Source organism: Schistocerca nitens, chromosome 5 (assembly GCF_023898315.1).
Source record: "Schistocerca nitens isolate TAMUIC-IGC-003100 chromosome 5, iqSchNite1.1, whole genome shotgun sequence".
Taxonomy (NCBI): domain Eukaryota; kingdom Metazoa; phylum Arthropoda; class Insecta; order Orthoptera; family Acrididae; genus Schistocerca; species Schistocerca nitens.
The window spans coordinates 372,969,986-372,994,557 of NC_064618.1; the positions used below are offsets into that span (position 1 = coordinate 372,969,986).

Here is a 24,572-nt window from a genome sequence, read left to right on the forward strand (position 1 = left end):
GTGAAGATGAACAAGTGCTCATAGTTCTTAAGATATCCAATTTACAGCCCATGATTATTAGACTTTTTGCTTCGAATGACAGTTCCTCCTGGGACAACATATAGATTTTTGTCTCATATGGACAGTGCAAAATCAGAGAATATACATCCCTTGTTAAAATGAGCTAGTATTCTTTCATTAATATCATTGATGATGAAAACTGTCAATGCACAGGAAGGTTACACAAAAAAGTGAACTGTATGATTTCGTCCATTCAACATATTTACTTATAGTTCAATTACAATCACAACATTCTGAAATCCATTGAAATAAAGAACAGACTGCTGTGCATAGACCTGATGAGCTTCTAAATTAATTTTTGTACATTAAATTTGGCAAGTTACATTTCTCCAAATACCTACCTCACACACACAGCCATCACACATTAAATACCTGTTCAGTGATGTGTGTTTCAGATTTCTCTCTCCCAACAAAGGGAATTTGCAAATATCCACTGTTAAGAAAGGAAGCAGAACATCCACTGTTGGCATTTTGCTTTAAAACCACTTTTCATAATGTCTACTATGTTATGTGAATATAACGCAACAACAGAAGTAATTTAAAACATAATACAAGACATTCTACAAAATATGCCTTTTTCTCAATGCTTATTACTTGGCACGTCACAACAAATTTATCACACTAGCAGGTATGCAAGAAAACAAGTATAGCCTTCAAAACACCTGAAATCTGTACAAATAGATCTGAACGTTCTCAAACAGAATGAACAAGTGGTGTATATTTAATACTGCTACTAACCTATGTATAATCAATCGAGTTCAAAAATTACAGCATTCTACTATAGCAGTCAGTCATTCAGTATAAACAATAATAAAATTTGCATCCTGTCCCATATGTCAACTCTCTTCCTACAAAAATAATTGAAGGTACAAAATATTGAGTGGTTAACAACTAATAAGCAATGTGCTTTTTGGAAGTTGTACCTTCAACACAATGAGACTCGGCATCACCGTCATCATTCATCTTCCCAGTTATCCTCATGCACACAACTACTTTTTAAATACACTGTCTTCATTAACTGTTTAATTACAGCTTAATACACTTTTAACAAAAGAAGGACTACTAAGCATCATTAACGAAGTTCATTTGGAATGAAAATTATGATTTACTGAAGCATCCAAAAATGGTGAAAATCATTAGTTTCTTCCATAAATTTCTGCGACAGTTGTGATTCATGTAAATAAACCACCAAATTCATCAATTATACTGAAGCTTTTGTCTCCCTACCACATGCTTTTAAAAGCTAGAACTGTTACCCAGGATAGTTTGTAAGCTAACACTTTCAAGGAAGGTAAGCACCCACATAGAACTGTATATACCAATGTGGTTCAGTGAAGTGAGAGATCAAAATTCCTCAGAACTGTCCTAGATTACAAATATTCATGTTTAAAACAAGAAAATCAATTCATATTAAACAACAGCTAATATTTCTCAATTGGTTGGGCCAACAGAACTACTAGGAAAACAGATGGCAGAAGGGAAATTACAAGGATATAATATAAATTAGTGATTAGAATGCACCATGTGCAATGCAGTCCTTCAACTGTATTGAAATGCTTGTGAAAAAACAAAAACTTTCCTACTACCTTACAGCAAAATCCAGCAAATAAAACATTGTCATGAAAGTCACCACAATCAGAAAAAACATAAAAGATATCGCAGCAAAAATCTGAAGCTAGGAATAATTTTTATAAACTACCATAAAAAAATAGAGAACAAGTGAGTCAAAGAAGCATCAGCCAATAGGCGCACCACAATTTCTCCTCTTTTGCAGCTGTAGTGACGGAAAATACTTTGGTGAAATAGGGAACACATCCATACACATATATAACAAATTATACTATCCAAAAACATACCTCAATTTATCAGACTCTGGTCACAATGCTAACTGAAATTTATAAAAAGCGAAAAGATGGTCGTAATTTTTATATCTCGCGCACGCACCCACCCACCCACCCACACACACACACACACACACACACACACACACACACACACACACACAGAGAGAGAGAGAGAGAGAGAGAGAGAGAGAGAGACTCCAATGCTGAATGTGATCTGGTGACACAGATCACTTGACTAACATACAAGCACACATACGATCAAACTTGCAATTATTTTTGTCATCCCTCGTCAACAAATTTTCTACATTCTTGTTTACAAAACGGATATGGATATCTCTCCCTTTGAGCTTCAGCAAGCATTCATTAGCTTCTTATAGTTAGTACATGGCTGGTTATTCCATACATTTTACCTCATCTCTGACATACATTTTTCTTTTACCAGAATTTTAAGAAAATATAGATTCAACACTTTTAAGACAAATTACACATCTCTTGAAAGGAACATAATGTACAGTATGGACTAGTCAGGACTGGAGTGTATACAAATAATAAGACAAGATGTAAATTGCACTCTTTGATCTGACACACGCATCTAATGTAATCAGATACCACTGTACCATGAATATTTCATTTAAAAAGAAAAAAATATGTATATATATATTTTATAAAATGTGCTAGTCAATTGGACCAAGTCACAAAGCACCTTGAGTAAAAATTTTTTATCATATGGACAGTAGCTTACCCACAATTTCCAATATGTCAACATTGACCAACAGCCTTCTCACATCTGATAAATTCGTGGGTGATTTCCATAAAATAAACTGAAGGCACACTTAAGCAAGCCCACACATCTGTGATTTATTTAGGAGACATGTATATTCTATCTCAGAGTCTGAGATGATTTCCTTTGGCTCCAAAGGTGTAATAAACGATTCAGAAATTCTGAATATCAGTAACATAATATGATCACCTTCTACAGTCCGAATATGAACTGCGTGACGGAGCTCAACCTAAACAATATATGAAGTTTTCAATAAATACTAATAAATATGTTCATGTTCCCAAACTTCTGAAATACTGCTCCTAATATTTACAAGAAATAAGAGCTTGTAAATTGAGTATTTTAAAAATGCCCCACGCACAAGATTCAAAAGTGATGCACAGACAATTGCTACATATAACAGATGTCCCTTAATAACACAGTAAATGTTCTTTACAGATCGTTAACACTTATTTCCTCAAGTGTCATTAGTTCACCTCGAATAATAAATTTTGTAACAAGTCAAATATAACTTTTAAGCAGTTGAATTCAGTCTTTCACATTACAACAAGTAAAATTCACACTGGCAATATCAGACATCCGAATGTGTGCACAAGAAGTAACATACACAACTGGGTGTTATTTTTTTCACATGCAAGACACCTGTGCTGCCACAGACAGGCTTATCGTCCAAGAGGGGAGCCACCAAAGTTGAAAGATGTAGGGACTGTCTGTTGATTAAAAACATAACCTAGAAAAATAATAAAAAACAATTAGCATCAATAAAATAAACATTCAAAATATTTTGCAGTAACCACAAATACAAGTCACATGCAACCAGATACGTACAGAAATTCTGCTAAAAAGGCAACATCAATTACATACACATACAAGTTTACAGAGACATTACCTTTAGGAAGAGTGAGAGAGAGAGAGAGAGAGAGAGAGAGAGAGAGAGAGAGAGAGTGCGTGTGTGTGTTTATATATATTAACATACGGATATCCAAGTGAGTGAAGCATAATGACCCCCCCCCATCTTGTTCCATGACTTCGTCGCAAGAGCAGTTTTATGATCCATTTGTCATATGATAGAATAGACAAGTCTATAGTAGTACATGCAGAGATACAACAACAATGAATCAATAGTATACATTGTTTCTCTAATGAAGGCTACCTACAACGGAGGTAAAAATTATGGAATAATATACAACTTGATGTAACTAACATATAGAAAGCTGCTATTGAAAGAAGTGAACTTCATTTATGGCAAAAAAAGCTGCGGTCACAGTGGCAGCATGAGGGTAACACTGTATTTTACGTGAAACGGTGAGTTACACTCTTGATTCTTCTAAATGATGAAAGACCATCATGACACTTACTAGACACTGATATTAGTAGATAACTTTCCGACAGCATATTGTCGGAGAAATGGTTTACTATTACGTGCGGGTAATACATAGTACATTGGCATAGCATGTTAGGCAACGAGACAGAGAAACTAAAAAAATAAATAAATTATACACTCCATTTTGCCTCAGTTGTGTGATAGGACTGAGCGACCGAAAATGCTTCATTACGGTGACCGTGAAAGGACTGAGTGAAAAGGAAACCCTAGTGAAAGATGCAAATATAGTGGTGCTAGAGAATAAAAGTAAGACGATTTTTAAGAAATTTATCAAGACGAAAACTGAGCAGTACACTGTTGTCCTTGACAGTGGGTATCAACAGCTGCCAATAATTTGCAGTGATCAGTACATCAGTTCGGAGGAACAACACTGGCAGTTTGTACAATCTCCGACTTATGACAGCTTCCCTACGAGACAGCAGCAGCGGCCAAACGTGCCGCCTCTCAACAACCTGCACCTGTTCCAGCTTCGACGATGCCTTCTAGTTGGTTGACAAAGTGTAAACAGCAATAAGTTACCTCCACATCAGCAGTTCACCACGACAAGATGTGCATCTACATAGCTTAGACGAGCTGTATGTTCGACAAATGACTTGACTTGTTTTTCTATTATTTAGAGTGCAGTTGTGTGACAGGAACTCAACACTGAGCAGTTTAACAATAAGTGATTCTTTTAATTTCAAATTACTAGAACAAGTTAGTGATTTGATACTGCAAAAAAACTCAACTAATTTTTCTTACAAGTATATTGTTGAATTTACTGTATGCCTGTACTTACCTGCAGCTTGGAAGAATTTTCTAACAGAAATATTAAAAAAATGGAAGAGTTACCTAATAGTATTAAAGTCACCAAAGAAGAGGTGCATAATAGCATGAAGCCCAAGGGAAGAGTTGTCTAATGGTATTAAAGCCCAAGGGGAAGCACGGTCTAAAAGTATTAAAACCCAAGGGGAAGAGAAAAAAGTTTACAAGCAATCATAGCACCTCTACCCATGGAGCTACAAACGGAGAAAATTAAACAATGTAATCTAGTGTGACATGCAGTAAATGTGCAATTTATAGATGTCATTAAGAACCTGAAACGATTAAAAGAATTAACTGAGCAGCAGTTTAACAATATTAATGAGCAAATCTTAGGCACCAACACATTAAATGTAATGATTAGCACTCAACCTACTTTTACCAGTTTGGAGGAATGAATAAACAAATCAGTGAAAACACTGATAGGTTAGTCCAGTCAGACTCCAATGCTTGTATTCATATTAGACCTGTATTTAAGAAACAGCCAGTGAATAACAATGAGAGGTGTCCAAATGAATGTACCTAAGTGTGTGGCTATTGTAAATTAGAATATGAAAAGTATTTATTTTATAAGGAAACTTCTCACAAAGACGTAACCCTGGAATGGTGTGTATGTCAAGGAAGAGTGATTAGGAAGGAAGATACTACCAAAGCTATGTTATTTTATGCTGAGGGCACATCGTCATAATCATAGCTGACATGATGTTCCTCGCATTATCAGTGGCAGAGCTGGAAAGATAATTTAGTTCACGGGCTGTTATTAACGTCAGTCCCGAGTCCTGGATAAACCATGAAAATCCACTGCATTATGCCACACACAATCAGATTCGGCTGTGGGCAGACAGATGAGACTAAATGTGATGGGCAGAACCTGCACAATAGTGGGAAACGAAGGACTTCAGATAGGGAGGCCAAATTTGTTAGAGATACCTGCGGTTTTGGCCTGTCGTGGAAATCCACTAGTGTAGCCAGCTATTCAGTGATCAATCCATGCGGCAGGTAATTTGTGCAAATACTGAGAATCAATACTAATGAGAATAGGTAGCAACTCTCCTTAAAGATTATCACTGAGCCAGAGGTAGCCGCATATAAAAGAATCATTTTCTCACAACTAAATATTTGGCCATAGCCTTTGTCAGAAAATGAAAGCACACACACACATTCACACAATCACTCGGACACAACCCATGCACACATGAGCACTGTCCCTGGATGCTGCATCCAGTTTCTCAGAATCAGATCCGAACAAACCACTCCTCACACCTCCTGCCTCTCACCTACAGCTGCTAGGCTAGTGGAAACAAGTGGTGGCAGCACTGTCTGCAAACTGAGGTGAGTAATAGGAAGGGGTGAAGCAGTAGTAATGAGGGAGTAGGGAAGCAGTGCACGTGCTCAACTGCACACAGTCAGCGACAATGCATGAAACCTCAGTAAACAAACCATTTCATCTACTGAGACAAAAATGAGAATTTTTCCAGTGTTTTCTTGATTTCCCCTGATTTCCAGAACCTGTGACAACCCTTAAAGCATTGTTCAGAAACTAATTGCAGATGTAATAAATGTGGATTGGGGGGGCGGGGGCAAACATATGAACTAAACTTTTCAATGACGTAACGTCTTACAAGAGGTTTTGCCAAATCAAAAGTAGTCATAATTTTTCTGATAACGAAGTGTGTGTTGCTGCAAATCGTCCAAATCCTAAGCTGAACAAAATTTTCTCAATCTGCCAACATCTTGAAAATAAATTTGAAACTTCTCATGTTTTGAACATGATATTATGGTGGACGAAAGTGTACTTTTGTTCAAGGGCCAATTGGGTTGCTACAGCATACCCTAAGGAAAGGGCAAGGTTTTGAATAAAATTCTACATGCTGTGTGAATTATCTACCAGATACGTGTCTTCTCTGAAATTTCCCACAATCCATGTTTTGTACATTGAAACATTGGCACTTTTGACAAAAAACCACCCAATTTGAATACTGCCACTGTCGTCAGAAATCTGCATATTCAGTGTTGAGATCAGATGCAGTGACAACTCGCACATACTGGTATAGTGATTTGGAAAGAATGACTGTCTTCAGCAGATGTAGGTTGTTGGCAGAATCCCCCCACAGTGTCAAAGTGACTGTGGCTGCAGCTTAAGTTGTTCAAAATTCAGCCTGATAACAGGACCAAGGTGATATGAAAATCACTGATTACTTTAACCTAATGTCAGACTGGTTAAGTAATCCAACAAAAGATTGACATGAAGGAAGCCATTCTAGTACACAGTGCTCATAATTACAACAAGGACATAGGAGGTCAGGTTCACCCTCAGGTAGGCATTGTTTGAGAGTAAAGTTTAGCTGCACACAAGGCTAAGTACAAAGGAAGTGCAGAAAGATGGCAGCAATTCTAAAAGGCACCACATGTAGAGCACTAGATTGCAGATTTCACCTATTAACAGCAACAGTGTTTGGAGGTAGTTATATTTGGGACAAAAATTCTGCGCTGTGCATCAGAAAGCTCACTCCATTGCAATGTAGTGTTTCTGAATCTACATCTATACCTACATCTACATGCTGCAAACCACTCTAAGGTGCATGGCGGAGGGTACATCCCATGGTACCATTTATAAGGATTTCTTCCTGTTCCATTCATGTCTGAAGTGCAGGAAGAATGATTGATTTAATGCCTCTGTGCGTGCAGTAATTATTCTTATCTTATCCTCATGAACCCTAGTGTGAGTGATACATAGGGGGTTGTTGTGTATCTCTAGAATAATCATTTAAAGCCATTTCTTGAAACTTTGTTAATAGGCTTTATCGAGATAGATGTAAACTATCTTCAAGTGTCTTCCAGTTCAGTTCTTTCAGTATCTCTGTGACACTCTTCCATGGATTAAACAAACCTGTGACCATTTGTGCTGACCACCTCTGTATACGTTCAATATACCCTGTTGATCCTATCTGGTATGGGTCCTACACACTAGAGCAACATTCTAGAACTGGTCACATGAGTGATGCGTAAGCAATCTCCTTTGTACACTGATTGCACTTTCCCAGTATTCTACCAATAAACTGAAGTATTCCACCTGCTTTACCCACAACTGCTTGCTTTTAGTATTTGTATATAGGTGTCTACAGATTTTTAGAGGATCAAATTCGTGACCTTTTCATGACTTTTTCATTACCTCTTTAATTATATTCATGACCTCTCAAAATTAAGCTTGGTACAATGACAAAAACACATTTTATAAATGTGAAAGCTGGTTGAAATGAAAGCTGAATGCAATAATTCTATCACTTAAACTGTATGTCAGCATGAGTAATGTAATTATGAATGACTGGTAGTATACTCTTCGGCAAATGCTATAAAACTCTCATATAGGATGGGGTATGACTATTTTCAGATATACTTACCATTACATCAATTAAAATACAAATTGCTTTAACATTGTAATGTACTGGAAATGTACAATTTTCCTTTAGACAATATAACAGCTTTGAAGAGAAGAAGTTTATGTCACACACTAAACTTCACAGCAAAAGTTTCTTAGCTCAACTTGGAATTTCAACATCTAAAACTTCAGCTGCTTCTTTTGCCATTTTTATAATCATCCATTTCTTATTTTTGAGCTTTTATTTCTTGAACTGTTCTTTTAAGATTGGCCACTTCATTTTCATTGGATTCCTTTGTTATGGCCTCTACTCTTTTGAATGAAGCATTCTTCACAGCTAGCATTACTGATTACATTATGTCCACATTCAGTTATTTCTCACTATAACTAATGAGCAGGTATTGAATAGAATTGGGGAGAAGAGGAGCTTGTGGCACAACTTGACTAGAAGAAGGGATCAGTTGGTAGGACATGTTCTAAGACATCGAGGGATCACCAATTTAGTATTGGTGGGCAGCGTGGAGGGTAAAAATCGTAGAGGGAGACCAAGATATGAATACCCTAAACAGATTCAGAAGGATGTAGGCTGCAGTAGGTACTGGGAGATGAAGAAGCTTGCACAGGATAGAGTGGCATGGAGGGCTGCATCAAACCAGTCTCAGGACTGAAAACCACAACAACAACAAGGAAACCACCTAATGAATGTATTACATTGTAAACACTTCTTTCTGCAATGATTAATCTTCTTCTAAGTTTTCAACTGTAGCATTTCCATGAAATTTATGAAGTCATGGTTTGTACTCCACAGTAAGTTCATCAGAAAGTGATCAAGCTTGTCCTCCTTTGGATTGAATTGTTTTTCAGAATATTCACAAAATTTAAAGTATTCTCTCCACACTACATCAGATGTTGGTGGACTCTCATGTTTTTTTGACACAAATTCTTCCAACACAATTGTCACTAGAAAATTTCTCAAAATGGAACTCTGCATAACTCGGGGTGATAGACATGAGCCACTTCTGACTGTCTTTCATTTCAAAGGACTCTTCTCAGCAATTTTTTGATACAGACTTTGCAAACACCTGTGCACTCATGTTTGAAAATAAGGATATCCTTTCATGCATAGTTCTTGCTAGCAGCCGCACTGATTTGCCGACCTTTGTTGCCATCTGTGCAGTGTACTATTAACCAGTGTTGACAGAATAGTAGTCTGCTCTGTCACTGAACTGTACTGTCACTATGATTTTTTGTGCTATTTTCATTGTTTTCATTATTTAACATGTCACTGCAAACAATGATCTCAATTTCAATACTAAAAAATATTTAACTGACGATTACATCTACTGCACCACACATTGCTGCTTTCACAGAAGCTCAAAGCACAAGTGTGTGTTACCTGCACTGTGTACTTACAGTAAATGTAGGCGGAGCATGTTCATCCCCCCACTCCTCACACTCTACACCTCTTCCCCCCAGAAAACACTGTGCACTCTACCCCCCTCCCCAATAGATGCCAAATTATAGTATGCACACAGTACTAATATAGTATCGGAAACATTTTGGCTAGTGTAAAATCAATTTCACTCTGATCATCCTTAACAACTTTAAAAGAGATTAAAATTATAACTGTCTTATATTAATTATTAAAAACCTTTAAGGAAATGTCCTGCCAAAAAAGATGCGGATTAAAGGGATTTAAACAGAAGTGGGAGTGGACACAAATAAATGAACAGCTGTTCAAACAAACTCCTCCAGCAACATACAAAATGGCAGCACAGTGAAAGGCAGAGCTACAATTTACCCTGTTTTAAGGACTATGAAACACTTTTTTTCCTTCAAAATATTGTTCCCAAAATTCAGGAGCATCTTGTACTCTAAATAAATATAAAAAAGTACAGTATGTGATTTGAAATTCCCACCAGTCTTAAAAATGGTCATATATTCGCTACTGCAGGAAACCTATCTGGCAAAAGTGCACCAATGCAACGGTTATGAGTTGCAGGGATTAACAACCTTGCTAACACTGTCTGCCTCCCACCCCGCCACCACGAACCCAGAACACTGTCTAACGTACGATGCCTCATTGCCAGTGAACTTGAACTGAAAGCGATTTGTCTTATTGGTAACAATAGAATAGTTTTGTTAGTAGCTATTTTTGTAAGGGAAAAAAAATGTATTCATATGATACAGGCTATAGAATGAAAGAAGAAGATATTGTTAAATCTTTCCAGAAATGCGGCATAAGTAGCGCTCTCTATGCCAGTGAAGATCATCCTACATATGGAGAGGACAATGATAACGATGAAGAGGAAGGAGAAAGAGAAGAAGAAGATTTTATATGTCAGTTCAGTTTTATAAACTGAAGATTATTATTTTCTTCTGGTCTGGCATTGCAATCTAATAATAAAAATGGTAAAATGTTACTTTCTTTAAAAAATACTTAATAATTAAATTAAATTAAAATATGGTATACATCATTCCCATTAGGTGTATACACCACATATAGCTCAATGAAGCCACATCTCCAAATTTCTTGATCTACCGCTGCCACTCAAGGTTGCAAACCTGCAGCAGCAGAGGCTCCACTACTCCCTCCTAGAACTGCACCTGACTGATACATAAAACAAAATTCATGACCATCCACTCAATTTTATTATCGTTTCATTATTTTCATTACCGCCTGCTTCAGTTTCAATACTTTTTCATGACTTTCATGATCTGTGGACACCCTGGTACAGTACGGAAATGGCATGCTATCTTCTCCACTAGCCTGTGTATCTGCTGTTAGAATTTGCAGCAATCTCTGGTGTCCCATCATCAACACACTCTTGCACATGGTGATTGACTGATGATGGGTGCTTTTTGTTACCCAAGATACTCATAATCACCACTAATAAGGTCCCATATGGAAAGATTAAATGCCCCATGTGTCAAGCACGAACAATATGGCCACTATATAATGGGCTGAAATCTTACATCTTGCCCATCCTCTGCTCAACAGTCTCACAAACTGCCAGCAGAAAGTCTGACATCATCTTAGACATGTGAAATGATCAACTATTCCATCCGCAATGGTGACAGGGTTGTTTTCTCTCTGGCACAGCAGATATCTGGAAATTTTAATTTCTCATCGGTGTGAACAGTACAGGTAACTGTAAAATTTACTACTGCGACATTGCTTTGCAGTGATTAGAAGCATAAAAATTTCACATACCTATGTTCCTATCGGTGGTATCTTTCAAACAAAATCTCTAGTGTAACATTAAAACAAACAACAATGGGTAGTGCTTCAATTTCAACCCTAGTTCTTTCACACGACACATCACTTGAAATACGATATTAAGTAGATTTCCTCTAGCTACCTAGAACTAATATTAAATTTATTATTTTTTTCAGGGAAAAATAATATTTAATAAGTATTTAATCCTCACCTCCACTCTGCTCTATCCTCTTACTCTCGGCTGCTGCCTTCCTCTGGTCTGCTAGAACCATGATTTCCTGGAGAGCCTTCTGTTGTTCAGTTGTCAAATCAGTAGTAAGAATTTGATACCATGTTGGATCACTGGCTTGAATATCTGAAACATTATGAATATAATTTAAAGTAACTGTGCAAAACAGTGGCGAAGGGAAACAACAATGGAAGGCCAGGGTTTAACATCCTGATGACAACATCTTTAGAGATGGAGCAAACGGTCAAATTGGATGATGAAGACAGCAGTGTCTTTTTCAAAATAACCATACTGGCATTTCTGTTAACCAATGTTAGGAGAGGGAGAGGGGGGGGGGGGAGAGGGAGAGGAACAGAGGGAGAAATCTCTCAGTGAACTGTTCACATTGACTTGGAAACAACAAGATAAAAATGAACCGATGCTAGACACATTAACAAATGTGCTACAATTATCTTAATCAAAATCAATGAACCAGTTTTTTCCTTTTATTCTGGTACAGTTTACAGCAAAATTGAATTCTCCTGCCTGGGGTGGGAGATAGTGACATGTTTGTGTAGAACAAAGTAGATCATCACTGATGATATCAGTACCCCTTGCATCTTTGAATTTCAAATATTTGTAACAAATTTCTTACATATAACAATGCTTAACAATGAAATTTCCATAAAGAAATACACTCAATGTTTATAGATTTTGATACGCTGAATTGAAATATGACAATTTTTGGTCTTTAGCTTCTATTTTCGTACTCTGTGAGGTTTGTTACATCCTTATTTCTGTTTTTTAAGCTCACGTTTTCCTGTTATATCAGGAATGCCACCGAAGACACACACGAATGCTGTGTTTTATGCAGCTACAAGATACATACACTGTAATGTGATGCGATGACCTTTACCACACCTTCAGGTATATCGACAGATGAATATGTGCTCTGCATGACATTATGTCAGTTTTTGTTTGTAGCTAACACAGTTGAGATTGCTTGCCTTCCTGATTTACTGCACAGAATCAAAACTGGAGTTATGTCCCACAGATGTGGTAATAACTCCCAACAATATTTGTTACAAACAGGGTGTGCCTAAACTTTTGGGTCAAATTTAAACAGTGACAGTGGGTCCTCAACAGATTATATTGAGATAGGGGGCCAATGGTCGGAAATGCACATTTATCGTGTTAGGGACATACATAATGCGCACCGCATAACAACAATGTAGCACATAGTAATCATTTAAAGCGACGACCACCAGTCTCAAAGCATGTATTGCAATGACGCACCCAGTTCTGCCGCACTCTCTCAAAATATCCTGGGTGTCTGCTGTACACTGGAAAAGGCAGTAGGTGATGAACAGTATACACCCTGACCACCAAACAGACATACTGTACCCAACCTTCTCATAGCATGTGTGTTATGCATCACACTGGTGCAGGATATAGTGGTCGTGAAGCAGCACAAATGTACAGAGGACACTTTCCCAACAGGCGTTATCCTAATTGGAAGAGGTTTATCACTGTGGATACTAACTTACAAGAGACGGGGTCATTCACACCACAGAGAGCAGGCCAAGGTTCCCGTCAGAGCCATTCCAAACACCAGATTTTGAGAAGACGATGTTAGACGTGTGCAATAAGCACCTGTCAACTTACCTGTGAACCACACACTTTGAAGGATGCAGTGGAGAGAGTACTAGTGGAGCAGGTATTGCACACCGTGTGCAGTAGAGACGTGTTTTCCAAGATCATCAAATACGCCACCTTATTTGCTGCCTCCCAGTTTGTCTGGTCCACATTACCTAGTGTTTCTGCGAGATGTGCTTCCATAATTCTTGGAAACTGTTGTCTGTGGAAGATGTGGTTTCAACATGATAGTGCACCAGCCCACTCTGATTTTAATGTCTGCAGGTACCTGATCAACACCTACGTACTGTCATGACTAGATTGGAAGGTGAGGTCCTGTCCCATGGCCAGCGCAATCACTGGATCTCACAATTCATTCTCTGGGATTACGTTACGATGTTGGCATACGAAACCCCACAGAAATGGATGAGGACCTACCTGTTAGGTTCCAAGCTGCCTGTCTCCCGCTACAACAGACACCAGAGATTCTCGCGTGTGGCAGAATTTCATGTCCCTTTGCCATGCATGCACTGAGACTAGTGGTCGTAACTTTAAGCAATTACTAGGATCTATGTTGTTGTTGTTGTTGTTGTTGTTGTTATGCAGTGTATGCTTGTTATAGATTGCTACGTCTGCTTGGTGCCTCTGCTCAAAAGATTCAACAGGAAAAAGAAGAGCACCATACAATACCCTAATGTACTAAGTGTGATGCAACCAGTGCCTCATGGAGTGGGTCTTCCAGCATCAGATCCTCCAGTAGCTTCATGGGAGCCACTTGTAAATCTCAGTTCAATACTGTTATCACCAATATATGAGAAGCTTGGATTGATAAAGCCATCTGCAAATCGGTGAATACAAGCAACTTGCAAGCATTTTAATACTTTCATGGAAAATTTGCTGGATTGGGCACTTAAAACATCAAGCTGGGGTTATTAATTGGTCCATAAATATGTATAAGGTCCCTGGAGACAAGCAGTTTCAGTGTATTCTCAGTCCTGATGAGCTGAACGTGTGGCAATGCCTTCAGAAAGTTACAACATTATTGGTGAGCAATAGAAGGGCTGAAAATTAAGTTGAACTTGTGAATCACCATCTATGCCTATGATAAACTGAAATGCAAAATGTCACTCAAAATGAACTTCATTCACATATCAACATTTTTCAGGCAGATTGTGGGGCATTTAGTGATGATCGCGGTGAGAGGTTTCACCAAAAAATCTCTGTAATGGAACATTGATACAAAGGAAGATTCAATGCTTCAATGTTTGCAGACTTCTGCTGGACTTTGTAGAAAGATTCGCAACTTCCCTGTAAGCACCATGTGAAGAGAAAGTGTGTGCTGTACACTAGGTAGCTGTTAATAGTTAATCTTAAATTGAAATAAACTACTGTGCTTTTTAATGTACTTCGTCTAAAGCACTTTGATTTACTTTTCCAAATGTTTGTGATCAGGTTACACTTCATGATTCTGCACTGTTCATATTTCTGTAACAGTCTAAAATGTATATAAAAAACTAAGGCCTATGTGACAAAAATGATGTAATATATGGATTCAACACTCCTTAAATTGTATAAATCAGTCTACATATTCTTGTCATTATTAAAAATTTTGAATAGCAAATGAAAAATATGTGCATCAGTATTTCAATAAAAATATAAACATCAATACCCAGTGTCTAAAAAACTAGAGCCATTTTAAAAGTAAAGACTCATATCTCCCGATCACTGCATTTGATTTATCCCAAAACCACTGTCAAATGTATTCAGCACTGCTACACTTGTTAAACTATGTGAAGAGCATAAAAGTTTCAGTAACTTCCAAGCCTGAGATTATCTAGAATTTAATTATCATTTTCAACTTCAGCATGCTCGAATCCATACAAATAAATTATACCGGCCTCTGTAAAAAACAGGAAGTTAACATTCACTGTCTAGTAATTCTGTATGTATGTATGTATGTATACAGTGAAATAGGCAAAACTACAGGGCATGGATCCTAAGGGGCACCTTCAGCTATCAGCTGGAACCATCACTATCACAATTAACATTACCATCAAGATGAATTAGATAAAAACTTAATTTCTACAGAGAACCATATAACTCCTAGAAAATGACTTTCCAAGGCTGCTATCCGAAACGCACTACCGTGATGGTGAAAAGGGAAAAATAATTAAATTGGCGAAGACTGAGGGCTCTCATGGATGCGATGGGCTATCTAGCACAATACTAAAGCACAGTGCTGCCTCTTAGCCCAATAATTAATCAAATTTGTAATTTTTGCTTACAGAAGGGTGAGTTTCCTTAACTATGTAAGTATTCAACAGTGAAACCACTTTACAAAAAAGGAGAAAAGGATGATGTAGATAATTTTAGATTTATTTCTATGGAAATGGTGAGGGTAATTTATCATTTTAGTTCGCATAATTTGCTGTCAAACATTCAGCTTCTTTTTGGAAGTGGTTTAACAGCTGAAGCTGCTATATTCTCTTTTCTCTGGGAGATGCTGGATGGATTAAACAAAAAGGAGCAAACACAAGGTGTGTTCTTTGATTTAAGTAAGGCATTTGATTGTTTTGGTCACAAAACACTGCAGAAGTTGGACCATTATGGAGTAAGAACAGCAGCTCACAATTGGTTTGTCTCATACTTCAGGAACAGACAACTAAAGGTCATTCCACACAGTAATGAGAACCAGCATGATACAGAGTATGATTGGGGTATGGGTATGTGACGGTGCCTCAGGACTCAGTGTTGAGACCACAAATGTTTACATAGGCAATGTATCGAACAGTGCAATTCAAGACATAAATTTGTGACTTGTAGAAAATAAACTGATGCTAACACACAGCCAGAGTCAGTTTTCACAGTTTATTGCACACAGTTCAACTAAAATTGAAATATTGATTTCAAAACTGGGCATGGGATTAGTTAAGTCTGAACAATCCAAATACCTGTGTGTTCAGATAGAGAATAAGCTGTCATGGAAAGCCTATATTCAGGGTCTTGTTCAAAAACTGAATGCTGCTATATTTACCATTGGAACAGTATCAGGAATAAATGATAGTCCAACACAAAAAAACAAACTATATAGTTTATTTGCATTTGATTATGACGAGTCTAGGAATTTTGACACTGGCCTCTCAGAATAGAAGGAGCAAGCCTTCCTCCGTTTAGACCTGAAATGCAAGGGTAACTGCTAAGAGTCACTGGAAAAAAATAGCAAATTCCTTTGTTACACTGTTGAATGTGCTAGTATATACTCCGCAGCTTATCTGCGTAAAACTTGTAAATTTTGTTCCATGACCATGGAGATTTGCTCCTCAATTTAATCCTTCAGAACTAGACATGTAAAATAAAACAAAGCAGCTATTAACATCCTTATAGATCGTGTGTGGGTGTGGGAGCAACTGCAGCTCAGACAGATGTCAGTGCGCATGTGCGTCGTTATGGGCACTCGATGGTGAGGTTATCAGCAATCCTACAAATATTAAAAGAAATGAATGTGCACGAAATGACAATTGTCATCACACAGTAAGGAGGAAACCTATAAAATGATGCTCATTCACTCACTCTCAATTCACTTGGGTTGATCCACACAATCACTATTCTCATGCTTCAAGGCAATGGAGAGAGGTTGAAAGGTGCTGTAAGCTGGGACTAATACAGAAGTATAACAACAGAGAACCTAGAATATAGGCACAGCCGAATGTGACTGGCTGACCGCTTACACAAAACCTAGGGAAGCCAGTCACTATGCTAACACATTAAGAACATCTGCCTAAAATTTTAGGAAACAAGTTGGACGTATCACAAAACCTTTAAACTCTCACTACATAAGTTTGAATGTTACTTAATATAGAGGACACGTCTGTCGGCATATCTGCAGCTGCTCTCTGGTCCATAAGTATGAGGTATGCCCACAAAGTAATTTCCATTTGGTTGTATATAAAAAAAAAAAAACATTTACAGATACAGAAAAAATATTTATTGTACCAAAATCTACAACTGTTAAACTACTTTTCTACATGAAACTTCCTGGCAGATTAAAACTGTGCGCCAGACGGGGATTCGAACTCAGGACCTTTGCCTTTCATGGGCAAGGGCTCTATCAACTGAGCTATCAAAGCACGAGTCACGCCCTGTCCTCACAACTTTTCTTCTGCCAGTACCGTGTCTCCTACGTACCAAATGCATTCCACAGTCAAGTAGTCTTTCTAGAAAATTAAGTATTTAAAAATTTGTGATTTATAAAACAATAAAATTAAATTTCAGTGCAAGGAGAAAAATGCAAAATTCCCTGAGATTTTACAAAATTCCCAGAGATTTCCCTGATTTTTTTCCAGGTAAAATGTAATTCCCTGAGAATTCCAGAAGAATCACACCCTGATCAGGAAGTCGGAACAGATGAGGAATTTTGCAAGCATTGTTCATCTTACCTGCTACATCGCCCTCGATATTGTGGATAATTTGGCATCTAATACAGTGAACTCTGGAGGCAACTGAAAATTGAGGACAAGAGCCGGGAAAACAACAGAGAACCAATGGAGTCTCCCTGATCCATGGGTAGAACTACATAGTTTTGGTGCTCATTTAAAATGTTGGAAAATATACTAAAAACAGGAGCAGGTGTGCAGATTCACCTGCACTGCACAAAATCTAAAATTATTCTGGGCATCTACAATAATCAGGGTGGCACTCAGTTAAAACCTCAGATTTCAGCCTGCCCTTGCTCCATGCCACTCTAACACACACTGCCTCGTTGCCCATGAATAATTGGTAAAGAGGCGTTCCATAGCTCGACAAGCAACAGTATGGTATGCTGGTGAATTGGGAGTAGCGAGGAATGCACAACCTGACACACAATGAGAAGCTGCCGCTGGATGGTAAGTGGTGGATTGGGGTTCACCAGCCTCCGCGCATGGACTGGGGGCTGGTCCTGGTTGGTTGGTTGGTTTGGGGAAGGAGACCAGACAGCGTGGTCATCGGTCTCATCGGATTAGGGAAGGATGGGGAAGGAAGCCGGCCGTGCCCTTTCAGAGGAACCATCCCGGCATTTGCCTGGAAAGATTTAGGGAAATCACGGAAAACCTAAATCAGGATGGCCGGGCGCGGGATTGAACCGTCGTCCTTCCGAATGGGGCTGGTCCTGTAAACACCTGTTGCCCGATGTCCTCATTGCATACAGAATCAGTTATCTTCAGATAAGGAGGCCTCTCTGACCCCCAGCTGCAATCGCACAAAGGGCCCTATAAGCATATATGCCCTGTCCGTTCCCCACGACCTGTGGCTAACACACTTCAATATGTTCAGTACATTCAGGGTCTTTGCCTTCAGGCACTTTAAGTGTGTAACCATGACAATTTTGAGACAAAAGTACAGCCCAGAAACTTAAGGGTCTTTAAAAAAAGAGAGGTGTCCGAGATACACAAGTCGGATGAATTAACCTACAACCTCTCCATTTTAAATTCCAGCTGACAACTCACTGTTGAAATATTGGTGGAAGAGCAGAAGACTGTAAAATTGTCCACAAAAAAGGAGTGTTACTGTGGACATGATACTGTTAATGTCTATAGCTATGGCAATGAGAGTAATGCTTAAAATGCTGATCTGGGGATCACCATTCTTCTGCACAAAACTATCCAACAGCAAATCACCGACTTTGTACCGAATAATGCGTCTTGAGAGGAAGGACCCAATGAACATGGGGAGATGTTGACGAAAACCCCAATGGTGTAGCTGACTGAGAATATTGTGCCTTCAAGCAGAGTTGTACGCCTCAGTGAAGTAAAAAATTATCCCTACTCAATGCTTGATATGTAGGAAAGTCTGTTTAATTTTTGCCTCTAACGGGGTCAGGTTGTCGAATCTCCTGAATCCACACTGAGAGTGTCTAAGGAGCCACCTGGTCTCTAATATCCAAACCAAATGATGGTCAAACTTGTGCTCTGGGATCTTTCCTAAACAGCTCATTAAGATGATGTTTTGATAACTACTATGACACATTCAATCCTTTACTGGATTGAGAGGGGAGGGAGGGGGGATAAAATTGCCATCCACCACAAATCAGAGAATTGGCCTGTCAGCCATATCGAATTAAGACCTTGTAAGAGGATTTCCTTGGATACCGTTTGCAAGTGCTGCAGCAAGTTGTAGCATATTTGGTAGCAACTGGACACCATGTCAAGAGTGTGAGACAGCACCGAATACAGCTCCCACATGGAGAATGGGCAGTTATAAGACACAGAATTGTTGGACCTTAAGTCCACCTAGCCCCTCTCTACAATAGCACAGTAGCAGCGGAACACCAGATCGTGGCTAGCATTGGCAGTAGTCATTGCAAAATGCTCTGCCGTCATCTGAGCCATGTCTCTGAGCATTCTTTGGAGTCACCTGTTTCAACGATGCTGCAATAGGTAACCAACTGCCTTTACCAGAACTCCTCCTGATGGCTTCCCATACTATTGTAGAACAAGTGGAACGGTTGATGGAGTCCAAGAATGCTTGCCATAACTTTTCTTGCTCTCTCTCCTATGATGTGATGAGTCTAATCAAAAGGCTGCGAGGTTTCCCACTGTTGGGAGGCACTTAAAACTGTTGCAGAGACGCCAAGGGGCAGGTCACCTCTTAAGACAACCAGAGGACTTTGAGATGGAGATGTCAGTGACACGGTGGATAACTGTATGATGTGATCCACCCAAACCTGGATACTGTTGCAGCAGTCGAACACAGCTGGCTGAAGTGTCTTGTTGATTCTGTTGATCGTCCATCATGGCTACATCTTTTCAGGGAGAGCTCTATTCAGTAGGGGAATGCAGTCACTGGAATGAAAGTCATCAATGTCTTTCCACCGAACAGTGTGTGCAAGGGCTGGTGAGCAGAAAGGCAGGTTGATGGCTGATAATCACTCAATAGCTGCACAGAAAAGAGTGGAAATGGGCAAGTGTGCCTGTGTTGAGGATGCACAACTTGTGAGAGGTCATGAAGGCCTCCAAAACCTGACCCCCGGGGCCAAGTAGGGGTCAAATCACACAATACATGTTGGGCACAAGCACAGAGGCATTTCTGTGCTAGGAGTTTCTGTTCTTCCACATGTGTGTGGAACCCATTAATGTACCACTGTACTATGGGAGCCATTTATGAAGGGGGCTGCACTTTCACCCTGTCTTTCTGAAGATGCACAGTCTTGAGGTGAGTGCCCTAGGTCATCATCATTAAGCTCCACAGACCAATCATGAGAGATGTTTCGGGGAGTGATATCAACACTGTCACGCTGCTTACTTCCTATCTCCACCAGCAGCTGATTTGTTTTCACCTGGGGAGGCTTAAGAGCCACAACCACATAGGTGACAGGGGCAGCACTTGATGGTGGACCAGACTAAACCTTTGGAGGAACAGGGAGTTCCACAATGGAGGCTACTACAGCCTCGGCTGATGTTCTGGAAGGAGATAAGAGCTTTGAAGTAACTAAAGCATCACACGTATATTGACAAATGCGGGTATTACTGCTGACTCTAGCGACCACTGTCTGTGTAACAGCATCGGTTTCCTTAATGTGTGTGTGTGTGTGTGTGGGGGGGGGGGGGGGGGCTGCAGAGCCTTATAGATCTTTTTAGCCTCACTATATGGGATGTGTTTTATTGTTTTCGTCTCCTGTATCTTCTTTCTCGACTCCAGAGAGGGTGATCCCCAGAGCAACTGACACACTTTAGAGGAGATTAACATCTGACCCCTTCATGGACAGCCTTGCCACATTTGCCTCAAGTGTCTTCTTTTTTGCATCCTAGACTGGTGTCTCCAAAGTGTTGGCATTTAAACAGAGGATTGGGTTGGGGACATAAGACCATACATTTAAGTGAAGAAAACCTACCTTAACATGCTATGGGAATTCTTTAAAAGTGAGGACAGACAAGTCAGATTTGATCAGACCACAATGCCATGTTGAGCCCACTCAACTATCAGGTCTGCTTTGGAGGTGTCCACTAGCTCCGTGCACTTCCAACACCTTTGCTGTTTTTCAGCATGGTGTGGAGTTCAGTTTGAACGGCATATTCCCCGAGGCTTTTGGCTTTCAATAGGTTTGTCAAATGTCGGGAACTTGAGGTTCCAACCAACAGAGTCCCATTTCGCAATTGCTTAACAGATTTTAATGTACCTGCAATTATTTAGAAACCCTTTTAAATGTAGAAGGTGAGACTTTTTTCAAAGCTTCCCCCTTTCCTTAACTAATAAAAACACATTCTAACTAGCAGTACGCATTCCGTTACTATAGGTACCAGAATTCTGAAATATTCTGGAGTCTGGAGGACTGGCTACATGAGCCCTCTTGTTTAATTGGGTGTTGGTATCTACCAGCGGCAGCAGCCCATCCATTTGCTGGAAGGAGAAAGAGAGAATTTTAAAGGTTCCATCTCGGTCCCATGAGCAGCTGGGGAAATGAAACTCCACCTAGACAGAGCCCCGCATGCCTAGGTACGCCTTACGCAACTGATGTGTGACATGTTCCCCAGATGTTACCAGCTAATGGCTGTTCCACCTCAACAGCCATGCATCGCATTAGCATGTAGCACGCCTTGATCTGTGTAGTCAAGCTGAAATACCCTCTCCCTATGACACACAACGTTCCTCCACTGTGCAATACAGTGGTCACTGAAGCACGCACATAGTTTACAGTGTCAGAGGTCTGGCAGCGATTACTAGTCCCCAGCTCAGGAATTCCAGTCACCAAGCAAATGCTGTGCACAACAAGTTTGTGAATGCTTTGAATCCAAGTTGCAGGAACTTACATATTTATCTGTGCTCTAAACTTTTATAATGTGGTTCAATAAGTGCTCTGCAAAACTCTAAACAAGAGTTAAGACATTAATGCAGTCACCTGACAGAAAACACGTCATACAACAAACGTCAAGCTACTGCTGGATAACCAATACATAGATCACTGAAGACAACGTCTACAATGTCATGGAACAGTAACGGAGCCTCACATATCAAAACAAACTCTCTCAGCCACTAATTGAATTTATTTAGTATTTAGTTATTCCTTGTCAGACACTATCACATTTTCATCGTATTAGCAGCGTCAACAAAATATAAATGCCTCAGGATTTGCAACTAACAACAATACTAGGAAAAAGACAGATTGCTAGTCATCGTAAAGATGAACCATTGCGTTGCAGACAGACACAACGAAAAGACCTTTACACATTATAGCTTTTGGCCAAAGCCTTCTTCTAAGCAAAGACACACACACACACACACACACACACACACACACACACACACACACACACAGCAAGCACACTTCATTCGCACATGACTGCAACCACCGGCAGTTCCAACCGGAAAGTGGCTGTCACATGCATAGCAACCCAGAGCAGGGCGAGAAGGGGGAGGCGTAGCAAGGTGGGGATGAGGAGCTGGCGCTGCTTGGTGAAGCATACAGGGACTAAAGATGGCAGGACAGGGTTGACAGGTACACCATGGCAATGCTGTTTGGGAGGGAGAGGAGGAAAAACGTGGAGTGTAAAAGACAGGAGCAGAGAAGGGGAAAAGACCAGTATGCATGCCGGCAGAGAGCAGCCCACAATAAGGGTGAGGGGTGGCAAACTGTGAGGAGGTGACAGGACAGAGGGGGTCGAAACAGAAGTATGTTACCATAGTTTGTGGCCAGGATGGTTTCAGGAGTGCGGAATGTGTTTTCATGATAACGCCCATCTGCTCATTTTAGAAAAGCTGGTGGAGGTGGGGAGGATTCAGATGTCTCAGGGTGTGAAGCAGTCATTGAAATCAGGCATTTTATGTTCAGCTACATGTTGTGCCACACGGTGGTTTACGTTCCTCTTAGCCACAGCTAGGCACTGGCCATTCATCCTGGTGGACAGCTGGTTGGTAGTCATACCAACATGGACCACAGCTGTCCACCAGGATGAATGGCCACCAACAAACTGTGACCAAGAGCAAAGAAGACCACCCTGTGATACAACGTGTGGCTGAACGTAACATGCTCAATTCAATAGCTGCTTCTCAACCTGGGCCATCTGGATCCTCCACGCCATCGCCAGCATTTCTAAACTGCGCAGATAGGAGTCACCCTTGCAACACATTCTCCGTTCCCAAAATTATTCCAGTCTCAACCTACAGTAATGTACTGTCGACACACTCTCCACCCAACAGTTTATGGCCCCTCTGTCCTACCACCTCCTTTATTTTCATGTCCCCCGCCCCTATTGTTTGCCACCCTCTGCCAACATACTCTACCATTCTTTCCCCTTCCCTGTTCCTCTCCTTTTCCACCCACTATTCTTTCCCCCACACTATACCTCCCAACGCTGTGCCTGTCAGTCTTATCAGGACAGCTCTCTTCTCTCCCTCCACCCTTACACTGCTATCCCTTCGCCACCCAACACCAGACTGCTACTCACGTGACACTCGTTTCATTGTCGGAGCTGCTGTTGGTAGCGGTCATGTTTGCATGAGGTGTGCTTGGTTGTGTGAACAAGTGTTTCCTTTGCTGAAGAAGGCTTTGGCCAAAAGCTGCAATGTTTAACAGTCTTTTCATTCTGCCTGTCTGCAACTTGACGCGACATCTTTACGGTGAGTAGCAATCTATCCTTTTCCCAATATGGTTGATGTTCCAACCTGAAGTTTCCAATGTTCGACATGCAACCAAATATTACACAAAAATATGTAACTATTACATTATGAAAAGTAAAGGTGCTACTCACCATATAGCGAAGATGATGAGCTGCAGATAGGCACAACAAAAAGACTGTCGCAAATAAAGCATTGAAGCCTTCACAGACCTTTATTATCCTCCCAACCTCGTACAACAACAAATCCCCCATGCCTTATCTTTCCAGTCTCCCACACCTCCCAAGTCCCACCGTCTGGCCACAGAGGAGCATTCCCCTTTTAACTCTGTAACACCCGCGACTGGAGCAACTGAATTCTCCACCAGGGTTTCGACTACCATCCTCATTGTGCTGTGAAATGAGAAACGTCCTGCCCACTATCCTTCCCACCCCTCCCACAATGGTATTCTGCCGTCCACCAAACCTACACAATATACTTGTCTATCCTTACACAACCCCTGCTCCCAACCCCTTACCTCCTCATGGCTCAACAGACGTAGATGCAAGACCCGTCCCATATATCGTCCGACCACCACTTACTCCAGTTTGGTCATAAACATCACCTATCCCATCAAAGGCAGGGCTACCTGTGAACCAGTCATGTGATCTACAAGCTAAGCTACAACCACTGT

General features: G+C 40.1%; 1 protein-coding gene across 2 annotated transcripts in view; it reads right to left on the reverse strand.

Annotated features, from left to right (window-relative positions):
* Positions 1-243: 243 nt before the first annotated feature.
* The window catches only part of LOC126260904 (importin-7), a 194,762-nt gene continuing 170,433 nt past the window's right edge, over positions 244-24,572 (reverse strand). For both annotated transcript variants that reach the window (XM_049958362.1, XM_049958360.1), the window contains exons 22-23: positions 11,681-11,824; positions 244-3,415 (exon numbers count right to left, since the gene is read on the reverse strand). In XM_049958362.1, the coding sequence (XP_049814319.1) occupies positions 3,348-3,415; positions 11,681-11,824 (212 nt within the window). In that variant the 3' untranslated portion in view covers positions 244-3,347. The remainder of the gene's footprint in view (positions 3,416-11,680; positions 11,825-24,572) is intronic.